At 42.2% G+C, this 19,079-nt stretch overlaps 1 protein-coding gene across 8 annotated transcripts in view; it reads right to left on the bottom strand.

The window, feature by feature from the left end:
- Nucleotides 1–19,079, bottom strand: part of PALM2AKAP2 (PALM2 and AKAP2 fusion) — a 268,242-nt gene that overhangs the window by 93,182 nt on the left and 155,981 nt on the right. For 7 of the 8 annotated variants that reach the window (XM_063423821.1, XM_063423823.1, XM_063423822.1 and 4 more), the window contains one exon: nt 13,613–13,695. In XM_063423821.1, the coding sequence (XP_063279891.1) occupies nt 13,613–13,695 (83 nt within the window). Of the gene's footprint in view, nt 1–1,194; nt 1,424–13,612; nt 13,696–19,079 lie in introns of those variants that run through there. The other variant, XM_063423829.1, reaches the window with a different exon arrangement.

The following is a 19,079-nucleotide window of genomic DNA, read 5'->3' as shown; positions in this document are numbered from 1 at the left end:
AATCACCACTCATAATAAAAAACATGTTTATTTCATTGGTAAAATCACAACTGGGGGAATATGCTCCATCTCTTCTACTGGCAGGCTGGTACTTGCACCTAATGTACATCTTCTGGGACCTGACAGGCAATTCATCTTCAGATAAAAACCTAACTGTAGGACGATGAATGCTCTTTAAGGCTAATGATTAATGTTATCAGGAACTCAAACACTGGTATACAATACAATAGCTGCCGGCCTGCTCACCTCAGTAATAATTTCAGTAACTTTTTTTTAAAGAGATACCAGCGTTTCAGAAGTTTACACTGCAGTGGTCCTCAGCAGAGACCAAATAAAAAAGAAATAAAATATTTAAAACTCATGAACTCGCTTTGCTGTTACAGAGGAATCTAAAAATAGAAATACTTGGAACAAAGATACAGGGGATTTTCTGTTCAAAAAGGGGAGTCCTGGAAAATTTGAGATCGCCATGAAAAACACACGCTGATTAAAAAATAATTACGTCACAGGTTTCTCAGGACCTCGCCGAAGCCCCTCGGCACGGCCCCTCCGTCCCCACAACCTGGCCCTTTCCCGCGCACGGCGGGCGCCCCAGGGAGGGCAGCAGAGACCCCCGGCGGCCCCGGCCCGGCCGAGGCGGGGGCAGAGCCGCCCCCCAGCCTGCGGACATCGGGGGATGCCGGCACAGACCCGGCTTTCTGAACGCGGCCCCCGCCCCGGCCCGCAGCTCCCGGCGGCCCGCGCCTCCCCGGCCCGGGCTGTGCACGCCGGGGGCTGGCGGGCGGACCGCGCAGGGCTGCCGATGGCAAGGGCAGAAATGTCCCCCTCCGGCATCCTCTCGCTCCTCCTGGCCTCTTCCCTTCCCCTCCGCGCATCTGCATTCGCCTTTCCTCTCCTGCTCGCTCCCTCCCCGCGATTCCACATTCCCTCCTCGCTTTCCCCCTGCCCCTCCTCGCACCTCTGCCGACACCCCCTCACCTCCCCGGCCTCGCCCTGCCTGTCCCCCTCTCCCCTCTCCCGCTCGCAACCCGCCGAGGGCCAGCTCGCCGGAGCCGCAGCCGCCGCTGCCTCCCTTCCCGCCGCACCGGGAGCCGCGCTCACACACACACGCGCACAGAGGCAGGCAGACAGACACACAGACACGCAGGCAGACAGACGCCGCGCGGACGCGCGCATCCCGGCGCTCGGAGGTACCTGATCCAAACCGCTCCCGCTCCTCCGGCTCGCGGCGTGCGCTGCCAGCCCCGCGCGCAGCAGCCCCGGCACGTCGGGTCCCCCTTCCTCCTCCTCTTCCCCCTCCTCTTCCTCCTCCCCCACTTCCCTCCTCGCCCGCCCCCTTGGCCGACGCCGACAGAGCGGGGCAAAGCCGCCGCCCGCCTCGTCCCGCCCCGCCCCGCCTCGTCCCGTCGCGCCCGTCCCGTCCCGGCCCGCGGGGAGAAGCGCTCCGTGCGGAGCCTCCGCGACCGCCCCCGCGGCCCCCGCCCTGCCGCACTCGGGTTACCTCCGCCTGCGGGCCTCTCCTGTTACGGTGCCCGCGGCGGGCGGGAGGGAGCCGGGAGCGGGGGGCCGAGGCCCGTCGAGAAGCGAGAGGGAAAGGAGCGCGGCCCCGCGGCTCGGCTCCGGGGAGTGCACACACAGGGCGGGAGCCCCCGCCGCCAGCTCCGAGGGTTTCCAAGCCGGGGGTTTCGGGCTGCTCTCTTTTTGTTTGGTTTTGGTTTGATTTTCTTTATTGGTGTGGTTTGGCGCCTTTTTTTTTTTTTTTTTTTTTTTTTTTTGAGATCGTTCTGCTGTCCTGGGCTTCTTCGATGTTGCCTTGAACCCAAATCTGCTCGCAGGGATTACCGTTGATCTGCTATCCTTCCTGTGAAGTAGCTCTGACTTTTATTTTTGGTTTCGATACAAACTTAATTATCCCCTCATCTCCTGTGCCAGAGATGAGGAACAACTAATCCTTTCTTTGAGCTGGAGATGGGGAACAATTAACCCTCTCTTTAGAGGTTTGTAGATCTCATGGGTTTGTAGATCTCCACTGTAATCTCTGTACATCATTATATTTCCTGGCTGAAGAGCTGTAAATTGCTCTCTTGGGGATCTTTGTCAACAGACTGTTCTGTACCTCTTATCATTCTTGGTGCACTCTTGAGCATGACCCTGATCTAAATCTGAGTTGAGGAAATACACGGGATTTAAGATGTGATCAAACCATGAATTCATACATTGGCACAATGATGTCTTTTCTTGACAATACATCATGAGGAACTTCTGAGCACAGGAGCTGATGTTTCTATGGCCTGTCATAACTCTGAGATTTTACTCATGCTAGCTCACAGCCAACCATTTTTAATGACTATTTGTCTATGTATGTTATTTTACATTCACCCATACCGGATTTCTATTGTTGAACACTCAGTCTCACAATTTCCAGGTATAATTCTTCACAATCTTTCCTCTTACTACGGCCAAATAAATGCATTTTGATGAACTTTGATATTTGACTCCATTCCCAGGTAAGGCATGAGTACATGAAACAGCACACGTTGCAATACTGACCCTTGCAGAACTTTACACCATCCACTACCTCCCTCCATTGTGAGGACTGGTGATTTATTCCTGTACTTTGAATTTTATCTTTCAGGCAATTACTGAGCTATACCAGGTCTTTCCCTCTTATTGTTTTCTCTGCTTAGTCTCCTTAAAAGTCGTTGTCAAGAACCTCTTAGACCCTCGGTCTGATATGGAAATTAGATCACCCTTATCCACGTTTTTGTTGACCTTTTCAGAGAACTCCAAAAGGTTTGTTTAAGGCAGGACTTTACAGCAGCAATGTTGACTCTTCTCAGATAGATTGCATTAAGTGTCCTTTAGTTCTAACCCAGTTAGCATCTCTGTATTTGGACACTGCAGGCATGAGATTTGCAAACCTTTAGGTCTCCAGTCAATGTTGAAGTTTACTGTCACATTTTCCACCCTCCACCCTTCAGTCACCAGCGTTTTAAATGCGAGGTTACATGCTGCTCTTGGTAATTCAGCTGCTGCATTCTCTGCTGGGAACTCGAGGACATAGATGTTCACAAAGAGGAATGGTTGCTACCTGAATGTTCTGTGATAATGAAAATGGTTTATAAGAAAAGCTATTTATAAGGATAATTATATATATAAGCTATATATAAGGATAAAGGTGTAGGGAAACTAACTCACACATGTGTAAGTGCAGACCCGTAAGCTGGTGCTATTAATGTAAGTAAGAAGCTATCCTAATAATCAACTACGCGTGGCCACAACCCTCTCTGCAAATATATGTGTCTGGAAGCACACAAGAGTATGGTACAGCCCCACCGAAGTCAACTTGACCCAGAGACTTGTCTGCCATTCTCCCTACTGGCAGCCATCTGTTTTCTCTTTTTTTGCCTTTGTTGGAAATTCTTTGGACAAAAGATGGGCTTTTAAATGAACATTATTTGCTTGCCACCAGCACGGGGCACAGGGAGGAGGAAGAGAGATCAGCTCTGAGCAGGGGTATTTCAGCTGCACCATCTAGGAATGTCCCCAGGCATTCCTAGATGTCTGCAATGCAGCTATCTGCCCAAAGACAGGACTCCCAGCCTTTGTCCTTCTAGGATAAAGTGCTAGAACCACAGTACATCTTCATTCAGCCCAAATGCAGAGACCAGGCAGGGAGCAAAGGAAAGCTGCACCTGTGCATGAGCATGCACTGCTGATCCTGCCCACCATCCTGCCATACAGGCGTATGAGTCTGTACTCCCAGGCCTGGCATGCCATCCAAATGACAATATGGGGATATGGACAAAAGAGGAAAAGGAGCATGGGGATTGCATCCTTTTGTATGTTTCACGGGTATGACACCCTTTATTTGGTTTTTAGGAACTTCAGCTGCTAGGAAAAGAATAAGACAGTTATTTGAAGGGAGGAGGGGAAATAAATTAGTGGATTTTGCTTGTGGAAACCTTCAGAACCATGCAGAAAGGACCCCTCCAGGCCTCAGAATCATAATTAAAATAAGCATTGTCAACTATCATACTTTCTACAGGCCCCAAGTTTTGGAGACTGGCAGGACTGGACTATGGAGAAAGATCTGTGGAAAGCAACAATGTTACACTGTCAAAGGGGGAATTTCAGAGCTCCTCTTCCCGGGTTCACACCCCTGTATCTTAATGTTTCAACAGTCACTTTCTGTCCCTTTCCTGCTTTCTGGACTCATACAAGGTTAGACTGATGCGTGTGGCTGCAGCACAGATTTTCTTCCATTAGGTAAAGCAATATCACAAATGAACCTGATGCAGTTTGTTAATGCTCTGTAATTTTTTTACAGCATTACAGAGAGCTTCAGGTAGGGGGAAGAAGCAATTAATCTTTGCCAGAGTGCAGTCTTCCCTTATTTTTACTATAACATTAAAATACCTTTACCTAAATAACAAATTGCAAGATCAGTTGGTATTGTCTGAAAAACTCTGAAAGATGGAAGAATATAATGATAGCTGCATTAACCACATATTTGTCAAGAAAAATAGTTATTTTTAACACTCGCATGACAGTTCCTCACTTGTCATTCTATTTCAAGCCTGCTTTATGTGCTTGTGAACTGAAAAGGTATTATCACCAGTATCACCTCATTCCTCCTCCAATGACTGCCCAATTTATGTCCCAAGACCGTGCCTGAACATGTTGGAAAAACTGACAGAAACAGATCCTGAGGTTAATGTGGAGTATTGGAGAACATCAGGGAACTGCAACTGTGTATCTGAACTTCTGCGTGCAGAGGACTGCTGATCTGAGGATGTTTTTCTACTTCTGCAGCCTGTGGACATGGGGGCTAGTGCCACTGAAGTCAGTGGTAACAGCAGATGTTCAACATCTCTGACAACCGGGCCATGTGCTTATGTGAGACCTTGTTACTATACAAAAAGGCTCTTATTCCTGGTCTTTTTATCTCTGCCATATAAACTGACCTAGTTTACAATTTGCCTCTGTACAGTTGTGTGCTCTTCCATGGGCAGAAAGAGGATGGAGCCATTGCCAACAACGACTGCCTGGAGTTAGAAAGGGGAAGAGACACAAGGTGGCTCAGGATGGGGAGATAAAGAGAAGGAAATGAAAGACAAAGATGTTTGGAGGAGAGGAGAGAGAAATAGGAAGATAAAAGAGTGAAGCTGTATCAGTATCTGCTGCTCCTGCTTTACCCAGGAGACAGATGAGTTACTCAGAGGTTTTGGTTTGGGACCCTGTCAGTACAGGAGGGACTGGTTTCAGTAAGGCAGATTTTATTTTTATGCAGTGAACCTTCAAATGGAGAGTAATTCTAAGAGGATATATCTCTTCCTATTAGACATTCTTTCAGGCTGCTGTTTACAGTCTGCACACTATTCATGTTCTCTACAAACTAAAAGATGCTGAGAGCAATGCAGAATAAAGACAAGAAGGAAAATACTGTGGAAATGATGATGAATATGCCAGGGACTTTTATAGCACTTATTAAATTAAATGCAGTCCTGAAAGGTGATGCTTGATATGGTAGCCTCCACACTGAATTCTACTGAATATGAAAAATGAGTTTTGCTTGGGATGCAGATTTTTAAGTGTCTTAGACTGGCTGTCAGAAATTTTGTGATTAGATTAATTTTCCCTTTCTTGTGGTTCTGGTTATTTCTCCAACTGCAGAAAAATATGCAGATGGGCTAGATGAGGGAAAGCACCAGCTTGCAGTAAAGTGTATGAGATGAAAATAGTACTTCAGTGTATTCTCTGTGCATTTATAAAGCTAATGCATGCAGAAAACCACCAGTCGGTTAGCAGAAGAGCTGGAGGAAGTTTGGAGGTCATATTCATAAATGCTTTATATTCAGTGCAGAGATGAAATGTTGTGAATTACACAGGCAGGGAGCTGCTGATAGAGAACTGACTGGAGATCTCTCTTCTGTTCCTGTCATTGGTGTTGACTTGTGATGTGACTGAAGGCAAGTCACTTTCCCTTATTTGTCTATATGAGCTAATGAGTTTTAGGATAGGGACTGCCGGTTAGTGGGAGCTGGCAAAACATAATAGGACCTCAGCTGTGGTTAGGGAGTTTAAATAGAAAAAGCTCATACATAGAATGAACTTTAAAAATCCTTTCTGAAATTATTCACCTGACAAACAGGCTCATTTACACACATCTATTATGTGGTGGAATAGCTTGGCAAGATCTCTATCAGCCACTCAATACATGAGTAATCTCATTGACTTAGATTTGACTCCTTGAGTGAGTAATGTTTCAGTATTGGCTTCATAAACTGTCTGAGTCACCATCAGCTTACGAACTACTGTGCAACCCTGTGAGCACTTACCACACAGTATATTGTGTTTTACTGCAAGCAATTCTGTTCCAGGAGTAATACCTAGTAGTAATTGTTTCTGTCATCTACACCCACCTCAAGAAGTTACCCTGTTCTGCAATTGAAAAACCAGCTAAGTTTCACTGGCATCATGTTCTCTTTGATTCACAGGAACTGTTAGTTTCCCTTCACAAGAAATCCAAAGAAGCATTCAGTACCTGTGGTATTGTAGGGAAAAAAAAATCTATTTTATTGCAGCTTTCAGGAATGCCACTGCATAACCAACTCATAGATCTCCCAACTTACAGAAAATGCAGTCACTGCAAATCTGGAACTGTAAAGTTTCACTTAAAGTTCTTTACAGTGTTGCTCCAGCTAGAGTTTCTGCTTTGATTCCTCCTGCCTTATCTTTGTCTCATTGTACCCTCTTCCACAATAGCCCCTGTTTCTTTCCCCTACTGTGAGCTTTGTGACTCCTTTCAGTCTGCTTCTTTTCCTAAGGGTAGAAAAAAATCCTATTCAGTAGTATCCCTCTTTTATGCTACAAATGCCTCTTTCAAGTCTGCTTCATCAATAACACAAACATAAGGCAGTCCTCAAAGATGTCTTGCCATGTCCCACTTGCCTGATTGAGCCTGATCATCCTCAAGCCAGTAAGTGTATCTCTATGTATTTTTCGAATTACTGTTTCCACAGGAAGAGCCAGATAAATATAGCACTACTTGTTACCACAGCATTACATGTTCTACATTTATATCAACTGGTGGGGCATGATAAACATGGACTACGGGACTTCAACAATTGTGTACAGTTGCATATTGTTCCTGCAACAGAACGGCAAAAAAGATTTAAAGAGCAGTCATTATTTTAGAAATAGGGAACCTCTGTAACTCTTCTATACAATACTTGAATAGCATAATCTCACAAAAAGCATTTGTTTGTGAACTAAAGAGCTTGATCCAAAGCCCAATGGAGACTCTTCCAGTGCATTCAATAAGCTTTGGATTAAGTCCTTCCTGAGGAACAGATGCAGGCTTTTATTCACTACCAGTGGAACAATAAAAACAAGACAAAGAATAAAGTTGTCTGCAGAGAATAAAGCAGTGTTGTCCTGAAACAGTTTAAACACATTAGGCTCTATAGTTAAAAGAAAGTACTGTAGAGCTGGTCAAATTGTTTGTGTAGGCAGTTCACAAAATGTACAGCCCAGAAATGTTTAAGTATCTACACATAAACACCCATACACAGAGTATTTCACTGATTATTCAACTTCGTAGTATTTGCAAAAATTGAGTTATAAATATAACTATAAATTCCAGTAGTTCAAGCAAAGATAACACAGAAATAATTTGTTGCCATTAATGATCACAACTGTGATGGAAGAAGGAGCTGGAAGGTTTTTTTATGGCCATAGCTCTTAGAGGGATTCAAAGTGTTTACTGAGAACTAGACTTCAGACAGGCTTTCCTTTAGTAAGTTTATCTCATTCAACGTAGTGATTTCTTATCTGGCCCGTGATGTTATCCAAATGCAAGCAATAATGGGTGCTGATGTGCAGAGACCTCTCCTGGCCCTGCAGGAAAAACTAGGGCCAGAATCACCCTAGGAAAAGAGTCTGATAAGGGAGATAGGCAACTGTGGGAGATACAGGAGAGGGGACTAAAGTAAAAGTGACAGCAATTAAGGAGCAATTAGCAGAAATTGAGCTTTAGCAGAAACTAAGTGGGGTGGGAACCTGGGACTTGCAGCAGAGAAAAAATATGAAGAGAATGTAATCAAAGGCTTTCAATAGGCCTGTGTAGATCTTGTGAGGAAATCTAGTGATAGAGAAAGAGTGAAAAGTATGTTAAAGAAAGAGTGAAAAGTATGTTTTTGAAACACCTGCATGGATTTACATAGAAAGTAGAAATTGGAAAATAAGCCTGATTAGAATAGATTGCAGCCATTGCAAAAAACCCGACATTCATAATGAATATGTGGAGAGAGACAAGGTGGATTTTGAAAGAACTGAGGAACTGTTAGTGTCTGGGGCAAGAAAGTGTGATGAGAAGGGCACTACACAAAACTAACCAGAAAAGGAAAAAGAGAATCAAAAGCTGACAACTAATACTACACTAATCTGCTTCTATAATCATTAAAAAGAATAACATTTAAACTTTACATGCTAATATTGCAATGTTTCTAGCCTTTTCAGCTGACAACTAGCAGCCTCCAAAACAGGTCAGTTTTCTTAAATTCTGTACATCTAATTCCTAGGCAAAGTCAACACCGTAGTTACTTCTGTTCCAAACATAAACTAAATGGAGAAAGGCACATTTTGTCATGACATCTTTTCCTGGAACATTACTGCAGATTTTCTCTGACAATAATGAAGAAGATAACTCCTTCTGCCTTTGCTTTTATTCCTACAGCGGAACCCTGTCAGCCTTCACTGACTGAAATCCCTACTACACAGAACATCAGGACCCTCTTCCCACACTCCTAACATTTGCCCCTTTTTATGTTGCTACAGTCTTAGTGAATGGTCCTGCAAATTCTCGATTCCTTTCAGTCTTCTGAGTTTTGCACATTGAAGTGCTAATCTTCAGCAGTTAAGCTGCCTTATCAACACACTTTACCGCGCCCTCGAAAGAGAAAGGCTGGATGCTTGATCATTCTAGCGCTATTGCAATGGTGTTAAATGCGTCCAACTGGAATGTGTCCTCTGCTGCAGAGTGGATGGCAACACTGGAAATGACTAAGAAAACCTAGACTACCTAACCGTTCTCAGAAAGTCATAGACAAATGGATAATATTTCAAAGAAGTGGATAATCATTTCAAAGAAGAAATTGTTTGTCTCATGACTAAGAATAGTTTTTTCCCCTTCAAGTAACAGTGCCACAGTTTTCTAAAAATTTGTCCTTTTCTTGAATTAGAAAGGGAACAGGCCCAATGACCAAACCTATAGTCACCTGAAGGACTGGTTGTCCCTGCAATAAGCTGAAGTCTTAGCTTCACTGTGTTTTCTGATCATCAGAAATGCAATCAGGCAAAATGAAGCAATAATAAGATGATACAAGAACCTGATGACAGTCTGCTGATTAAATATACACAGTATTCAGTATGGAAATCCAGCTCTGCACTACAAAATGGATGTGCATTTTAATGTCTAACTCACTGTTGGAGCAGGCAATCTTATTTGTCTTTGGATATGGAGGTAGGGAGGTATGTTTTACACAGGTGCCACAGCTTGACAGTGTTGTTACTTATCTTAGACAGTTTGCATGCAGAGTCACAAAAATAAAAGTACAATGCCAGTACAACAAATGTATAAAGTACAACTTCGAATGACTGACAAATCTCTGTTTTTCCTGAACAATGTTGCCTGCCTCCATGATGATGCAATGATGCACTGGAGAGCAATTAGCAGAAATAACTGGAAATGAACTTTTAGCTGTGTGCTGTGACATGTGGTTCAGTAACACAGATGAATCTTCCTCTCCATCACCCTGCCCAGCTCAGCTGACTTCAGCATGAGGTCAGCTTTGGACAGGACCAGGGATGGACAGTTCAGCCTGGGAAAACAGTGATGAGAGCAGGTAGCAGCCAGCTGGGGAAAGCATCAGCTGCAGGAAATAAACTATTTTGCTCTTTGAAGTTGGCTGGTACCTTGCCTCAGTGTTTTGCTGCATACTGTGTCTGAATTTCAGCAGTACCTGATCATGGTGGGCATAGCAGCGAGATAAATCTGAAACTGCCTAGAGTCAGGAAGGAGGGGCTATAAGGCCACGCAGGCTAACACTTTGAAAGATGACCAGGGATTTTTGCTATCTGGCCTTGCCATCTTCAGATATTTGTACTATGCAGAAAAAGCATTTCCACTATAAACTGATCCAGAGTGCTGAGAATATAAAAGCCTCTGCCATTTTGAGTTATCTGGAAACTTTTTATCCACAACACATTTATGGCAGCAGGATAGGAGAGAGGATGAGGGTAAGAAGCATACCCTAGATCTGCTTGAATTGTTTGTTTGTTAGCAGCTGCACATTTCTGGACTCACTTAGGTTCTTTGGTGATATAATATTTTATAAAACCAATGAAAAGGAAAATTAATCTTCTTAATTATATTTCTGATGAAATACGACACCAAAATATTAGCACTGCAAGACAAATGCAGCCTACTGCTGATCTTTTTCATGGTCCTAAAGGTTTTGTTGAAATTAGAGGTTGTTCACCAAGCTAATCTCTCAGTCTCCTGTACAGCAGTATTACAAATGTTGTACATCTTCTTCATTGTTACCAGTCAGCAGCAATAATGGTGGAAATACAAAGACAGCCAGATGCAGTTTATGCTACTCCCACACACATACTCTTTTTGAGCAAAAGCTGCAAGAATGGCTCAGTAATAAAGTACATGGTATGCTGAACCTGCACTCTAAAGAGAGCTGCAGGCATAACAGGATGTATTTTAAATGCAACAATGAAGAAGCAGCATTTTGCTATTTAGAAACGAAGGAAGAAACATAAAAAACCCTCCGAGATTACTCAAAAACTTTGGCTTGTTCAACAATAGGTCCAATTTGCCTAGTTCAGAGCATGTCACATGTAATGGGAAGGACTACAAATTCCCCCTCTGATGAGGGAGAATATTCCAAGTGTAGCACTTGTTTATTGATCCATATCCTCTCTTCCCTGGTTATGAATGTCATTATTTGATGTAAGAATTTTCCACACTTTATTGAAAGCTATACAAATTACCATTGACCTGAACCCTATGGCACATCAGGACTTAAGTGTAGCTTGTTGCTTCTTTGTTAATAGTTCATTAAAGGGAAGGGGACTTTATGATGGTACAGGCCTCCCCTTGGAGTAAGGTGGTTATTGAAAATAACAGAGATATGAGGATTTCTCTTTCCTGTTTCTATTAATTGGAAATATTATTGAAACAATACTTCTACTAGGTCTGCATAGATTATTTTTGGAGGTGATCTAGAACTGATAGTTTTCTTATATGAAAATTGTGTTGTATATTTCACATTTTAACAATAGAAAGGACAATCATTTTGGATATATCTCTCAGCAAACTTGGAAGTGTTTATAACCAACTGCTCCATATAATCTTTGCCTCAAACAACAGGATTATCCCTTCCACAAATTGTTAGCACTTAATTAAAGAAAATTCTAGCTCTTTGTAATTTTCTATGACTAAATTATTTTTTATTTCCGTGTGGGTAAGGATACTCTCATGGACTTTATTGACTTTCCTATGCTGGCATTTTGCTGATGCTGCTCACGCTACATTAGTGGCAACACTGAGTCAGCCTCCCTTTTGCAAAATTATGTCATTAAACCTCTTCCTTCAGCTGGAGTTCTTTATTAAAAAATGACACCTCTTTTTCAAAACCAAGAAGGAAACAATGCTAAGTCAGATTTTGTTCTGTGTGATGTTACACTCCAAAGCATTCAAGGTACTGTGCTATTAAAACAAATTGCATTCCACAGTCACTGAACATTTTCCCCCTCTTCCTTAAGTATGACCTTAACTTAAGCTAAAGAATGTTAGGGGCTGATTAAGCTCCAGCTGAGAGCTGTCCCAGCAGCCCTAGAGGTCCTCCTTGTGACACTAGAGCTGCCACCAAGTGATACTACATTGAGCAGAGCACTGATAGCAACCAGGGCACAATGTCTGGGAATGCCTGTGCAAGTCCATGCTCCTGCTCCAATCAGAATAAATTAAATAACTGATTTAACCATAACATGAAGGGCTTTCATGTTGACTTTTTTGCCCTATCAATTTGGACCTTACTTCTATTGCTTGTATTATAAATTATTTCCCTAACGAAAAGTAGTTTATTATTGACTTGCACTGACTTGCTGCTTCATATAGATTTAATCTTAAATTTGGTCATTATTTTTGATACTCAAGAGTGTGAAATTCTATTTTTTGTTGTCCATTGTAAATTGTTGACTACGTGTAGTCAGATTCATATTTGTTATTAGTAGATCTATTTTGTTTTGGTATTTTTAAAACATCATATTGTTCCAGCACCATCTGGATTTTATCAGCACTGTAGAAAATAAAAAAATACAGCCTTTAGGAAATTTGGATTTTGAGAATTTCTTTTAGCTAGTAAAAGAAAGAAGCAAACATTGTAAGAAAAATCAAAATGTTTTGTGTTTACATTTTCATTCAAAAAACCAAGTTATGCAGATGCTGGCTTAAGCTCATAATTCACCATGGCCTTTAAAATCCTAAAGGTAGCTGATGGAGCTTCTCACACTAGCTTCACTCACAGACCAAAAGAAGACAAAAATTTTCTGCATTTTATCTTTAAATGCTTCTGTGAAGAAATGTAACTGTAATTAAAAAAATCCCAAGCAATTCTACTTTTATAGCAGATGTATGAAATAAGCTTCATCAGTCTCATATGAACCTATTTAAGAGCCTAGATTGCTGTTTAATTTAATTTTAGAAAGTGTGAAAGATTAAAATAAATTCAGGCATTAATATGGCCCATGTATACCCAAGTTTGCATCTTTAAAAATGTCTAGTTTATAGTGTAAAAACTTTGGAGACATCTCTAGTTTTTAACATGGTTGTTTTTGGCCACCAAGAAGATGAATATCTTGGCCCTGCAGGAATTCACTTGCCCATTCACCGCCTTTCCACTCCTTTTCTTACTGAGAATTTCATTCCCTACTGAATGCTGAAAATAACATGGCTGCACACGATCAGTGAGAATGACAAAGCAAAAGGAGTATTCCTATCATGGCTTTTCCAGCAGAACAGCATTTCCACATGCCACCCCACTACACCAGGCTACTCCAGGTGAGCGCAACACTCACAGGAAGCTGCCCAGAAGATGAAAGGAGGTGGGGTAGCAGTATTTGCAGGGGAGCCTGAGAAGAAGAGAATAGAACATGCAAGAGAAGATGTGTGGGAGATTGACTGATAGTGAGGAAGGACAGAGTTTGACACAATATTTCATGAACTGCCAGGATTATTTAACCAAACTTTTTTCAAGAGATTTACTTTTGTTGAACATCCTCCTAATCCTAACCATTGCACCAGACTTGTAGATATTTAGAAAGAGTGCCTGTGAAAGCCAAGTGAACACAGTTTATACCAGTGGGGTCTGCTGTGCAAAACTACTCCCAGCCAGTTTTGCTGTGCAAAACTACTACAACCTCCTTGGAGCTGAAAATGTGATGCACTCCACTGAAGGTGGGGTCCATCAAGAATTGTTTGAGCACAGTGCAGATTCCCGTGCCTCCCACAAGTACACAGTGAGAGGAGACTTACCCCTGCACCCTTCTTGGCTTCAGAACTTTCACAGGAGCATGGTCCCGATGGGTCCCTCAGCAGCATAGCCAATCCTCCTGCACCTACAAAACCAAAGACATTTATTGCCCATGGGGGAATACACATGGCTGAGAGGTTGCTTTGCTTTGACTGGATCCATTTCTACCTGCCACACTCTGTCACCAGCCTGGTGTTTCGACACTGTTGTTAAAAAACGTAGAAAGGCTACAGAAATGATGACTGACAAATATCTTTGCCAGCTGGAGACAGCTCTGTGTGCTGCATAGAGGCAGCTGCCTCTGGGGGAAAATGCAGTGGGTGCTTAGTATTGACACAGTGTGCCATGGCTGAGGAAGAACACACTCCATTTCAGGCTGCTCTGTGGCCATCCCTGTCCCTAGGGTGGTTCCCAGTGGCAGAGCTGCCCTGCTTCCTGATGGGGCAGTGGGTTGGCCCTTGTCACCCCCAGGCAGCTCCCTAGATACTGGTTGCTCTGTGCTCACTCATGTTGCTGTTGCTGAAGGTGTGCCTGTGCTCACACCATTCCCTGCATGAGCTTGCCCTGTCTCTAGGAGAAGCCAGAGGACTTTTCATCACTTCTGTGCATCCAAAGGGCAGGGTAAATAAGAGGATTTTGACCCCTAACTAGGTATGTCATTGGAGAATGCTGTTTTGTCATTCAGGCAGTAGTTACCACTGCTTACTAGATCGTGTCAGGTCACAAGCACAGCTCACAGAGCATGGTGTGGGCAGCCTGTCTGGGAGAATCTCTGCACTTTTATTTCTGCATCAAGCTTACGCCTTGAAGAATGTAAGAACATATCCACTGATTTCACCTTCAGGGACAACCTTGTTGAAGCATAGCTAGCCACAGACGGCTGCTTGATTGCTTTTGGAATTTCCATAGCAATGGCAATAATTAAATAATGTTGGGTTAGTCAGATTAAATCAGTGAATATTTTCTAAGTTGTGAAATTAAATTATAAGGGTACATGATCTCCTCTATAGAACAACAAGATGTGTAAGGATTTGTATATCATCTCCAGTAACTCTGCTGAAGGTACAAATTCACACAGGGAGTGGTACATTGAATAATGTTCCTTATGCTACCACAGCACAGTGCATGCCTACTAAGTTTGAAATAGGTCTCTCATGTAATAATACACCTTGAAATGGCTCTGTACCCCTTGGTCAATACATTGTATTCATGCCCTCTGCTGTTACTTGGGTCTATAATCTTGAGTGTATCTCTTCAATCCACTACTGTTTGTGTATGCACCACAGTTGTGTTATGAATACCTATGCAAAAAGGATCTATGCTTCAGAGATACCCTTTGTGTATTTGTTGCTCCAGTGAACAGTGGCACATGCTAACATTGTTAGCTTGAGCTGTAGTTGAGAGACTTTCACTACAGACCTGCACTTTTCCTTCTAATGATATTGGCTAGTTGCAGCTTCAGTTAGACTTCTTTTGCTTTGGGAAAAGAATAAAAAGTACCAGTGGAACTTATGTGCCCATAAAAATCCTGAAAATGATTTTAACTTTTTCCAGCACAAGTTCTGTGGAGCTGGCCCTTCCTTTTCCTACTTGCTGAGCTATGTTGTCCATATAGTCCATAGGGCAAATAGGTAGCCCTCAGAAGTTTTGAGAACAGCATTAAAACCAATGTGAGTAGTAATGGAATTGAGACCTTTTTTCTTGTGTTCTCCACACTCCGAAACAGTCCACAACGTCAGAACTCTAATCCTGTGACTTTATCACAAGATTGATCCCTTTGCATTCATCTCTATGCCCTATGGGATTCCCATAGAGCATTATTGCTTTGGAAGTGAGGCTGCAGAAAAACTAGTTTATTCTGCCCTGAGTTTTTTTTTTTCTATTTTTTTTCTTTCTGGGTCTCTTTGATAGCTTTATTCATGCTAATCTTAGGCCAAAAGGATCCTCCTTTTTATGTATCTATATATAAAATTTCAGCATAATGGATCTTTGATTGTCTACTGATATCTCTATGTTCTCCTGCCATCCAAAACCAGATGTGAAATAGAGCTGTGTGCCTTTTTATACCATTTCACTAAAACTTCCTTTCATACCCAAGCTATTGTGCATCTTTTCCTGCAATGTATTTGGAATTGTAAAGCCTTTGCATGTTATCCTTGAATGGATGCCTCCACATTACCTTGTATCTGTCAGACTAGATCAGAGGATGGGAGCAGTTTGTGCTAAAATATCTAAGTCTATATTAGAAATACTTCTAGAATTTAATGCCAGACTAGATTTAGTCTGATTCCTTGGAGTGAATGTTACCCTACTATAATAAGGAGTTCTTCCCAATTTGAGTATGTTTACACTAGGGTTTGCAAAGGGTTTCATGCAACCCTGCAGCAGAGTTTCTGGTTTGGTTTCCCCTAAAAACACTCTTGCATGCGGCTCAACAGTACATCTGTAGTGTGAATCACTCCTCATCTGAATCAACTACAAATGTGGTAGAAGAAAGAGGGTTGAGCTCACTAAAAACCATACTGGTGCTCTCTAATGAAACGCTGATGTACGTGCAGCCTAAGCCCACCAAGAAAGTGTAGCCTGGTGACTAGGATGCTCAGTGGTGATGTGGGTTACCCAATTTCACACTTCGCATAACCCTTGGAAGGCACTGGTATTGTCTTAAGTTCTCCACTTTTAAGACATATTCCCCATTGATTAAAAGATTAAGAAGAGAGCATTACAGTGGTAATAAATGTATCTAACTAGAAAAATGAGGCCTAGAAATTAACATGCATAAGAAAATGATGTATTTCCTACATATCTCACAAAATAAGTATCATGAGTAGACTTTATCCCCCACTGGTTTTGGTGACAGGCCATATCTGTTACAACATGGACCTCAGACTTGATTTACATGAAGGACATGGCAAGTTCATAATCACCCGTGGCTTAAAAAAAAAAAAAATCCAAGCATATTCACATCCATGGACATGTTTTAAAGATCTAGATAGTACCAGTTCCTGCTGCCATTAGCATTTACACTGATAATCGTCTGTACAGCAGTGACGAAAGAACTCAACCAGAGCAGCTGCAAGGCAGCTCCATCAGCACTATTGAGGCTCAGTGGCTTTTCATCCATCTCTGTGCATGCTAGTTCCACTTCTGTGCAGCACTGTGCTGACTTCATTGTTTCCTTTTATTTGCTGTTCATTTCAACTGTGAATAGGGTTTGATAGATGACAGGAGTTTTGCAATAAAGAAGACCAAATAATACTATCGGAATGAAGCCGAGCTAAAAGTTTTTCCTTAAGAGACATACCCCTGCAGATTTGGGAGAGAAATCAAGGTGCAGATAATTAGAAGAAATCTGGGCTCTCACCAGCATCAGCCAGTAGAGAAAAGAATGGGCATTGTCAAGACAGGAAGGATGAAATTTGAATAAAAGTTCAGTAAGAGTAGTTCCTGGTGATGTATTTGGCAGTGAATGTGCAAAATATGGATGGAAAAGAAAGGTACTGATGAGGAATCTGGAAAACTGCTGTGCACACCCACTCATTGCTCCTAACAAGCAAGGGGAGATTTTATCAGCCTGTTCCTGAATCACAGTTCTTCATGGTCAGCACTGTGACCACAGGGAAGCACCTTTGATTGGGCTAGCTTTGGCCTCGGGGCACCACACTCACCTTAAGGGCCCTTGCTCTATCAGTCTCAGTCTCCCAAACACTTTGAGTTTCTGTTCTACTTCCACAGAAGCTAGACAGAGAAAGGGAGCTTTAAGGTGCAATTCAGCTACTAAAGTATGTGAACTCTTTGCAGTGACCAAAAACTTCCTCAGAAAACCCAGGAACTACAGTTTAGGAGCTTAGTTTTGATATTTGTTTTAGCAACCAAGAGCTCTGTGTTTTGCAGCACAAAGTTGCGGTGTTAAGCTGTCAGGAAACAACTCCAAACCTCTGCCATACAGCCATTAACACTGGTGCAGTCTCTATCCATCCCAAATCTGGCAGCTCTTGTCAAAGAAATTGGTTCAGTAAAGGAGCAGGTTGTAGCATAAGACAAACTGAATCAGAGAACAATTTTAGGGCAAAAATGTGTCTCCTCCGAAGAAAAGGCAGATAAAGAACTTAGCGAGTATTCACCAGGAAAACTAAATCAAGATTTCTTCATTTCTCCCGATATAGTAATTTTTGTCTGACCAAATCAACTGTCTGCTTGCATGCAGATGGATCAATTTATTCTCTTTCACTGAGACAGGTTGCTTGTGGGAGCAGTTCTAGTCCTTTTCAAAGCCAAGGAACATTGTATACTTGCTCCAAAAGCACAAACTACTTCTCCTAGATTGGTCCTTCCTCCCTGCTGCAGGGTGCTCATGTCCTGGATCTATTGGCCTCTCTGCTGTTCAGCAGAGTGCCTCCTGCCCTGTTCAGACTGGAAGGGAACAGGTCAGCTCAAACCACATAAATCCTGGATCATCACTTAACTTGAACAGGCCAAGGAGGCACTTTATTAGAGCAACTATTTTCACTTGACTTGGATCACAGGAATTCCTGCAGTATCTCAGTCTGCTTTCTTTCAGCTACCCAGGACTTGTCATTTGATATGAAATATCAACTATGTCCTTGTGTTGAGATCTTGGCAATGCCCAGCTGAGCCAGCAGACAGATGCCATGTTACACTACAAAGTAGAGCTTTTCACCAGTGATTCCTATGATTAATACAAGGTCATTCAGGAAAATAAAATCCTTGAAGAAGGAGAGGGAGAAAAAAAAAAGACACAATGTAGGAAAAAAGGTCTTGTAGCAAGAGTGTTGACATGCTTATTTATTAAACCACTAAATGGCTTAGTGTCTTCCTGGTGTTCAGATTGGGAGAGGTTACATAGCAGCAGGGAGAAAAAGGCATAACTTAAGTGGCAAAGAAAACCACTCATTTATCTGTTTTTTATGCACTTTACTTAATGCTATGTTGAGGCATTTCATGCCTGCTATATTTTGAAACAACAGTAGGAAAAAATTCTTATCCTTTTAACCATGTTTTGAGGGCTCATCTCTAAGAGTTAAGAAAAATTTTATATTCTATTCCATAAAATCTTTAGTCTTAGAAAAACTATTACAGAGAGTGTAGTAGGTGCCATTTCTTTTTGATGTGTCTCATAGTAATTGTCTGAATCACCCTAGCTCACATAATCTATTTTCCTGCATCTGATAGTCCTGTTGTTAACTGGGGTGAATGCTCAGTTAATAACAGTTATAGAACTAATAGCACAATTCTCTTTTGCTGAATTGATTTTCTTTTCCAAATGGTTTCTCTTTTTTCAGCTTTCACACTGTGATGTACTTTGTCTTTAAATACAAATAAGTCAAAAATCTCCCTACTTGTACTAGTAGGAGGGAAGTCACACTTACTTATGTCCCAGGGAAAAGGAGCCTTGACTGGTGATATCCCTCAGATTGTTAATTGGTGACCATGCCAGAAACCTGTGCT

Source organism: Prinia subflava, chromosome Z (genome assembly GCF_021018805.1).
Source record: "Prinia subflava isolate CZ2003 ecotype Zambia chromosome Z, Cam_Psub_1.2, whole genome shotgun sequence".
In the NCBI taxonomy this organism is placed as follows: domain Eukaryota; kingdom Metazoa; phylum Chordata; class Aves; order Passeriformes; family Cisticolidae; genus Prinia; species Prinia subflava.
Note: the sequence above shows the minus strand (reverse complement) of the source record. Positions and strands in the feature narration are given on the sequence as shown.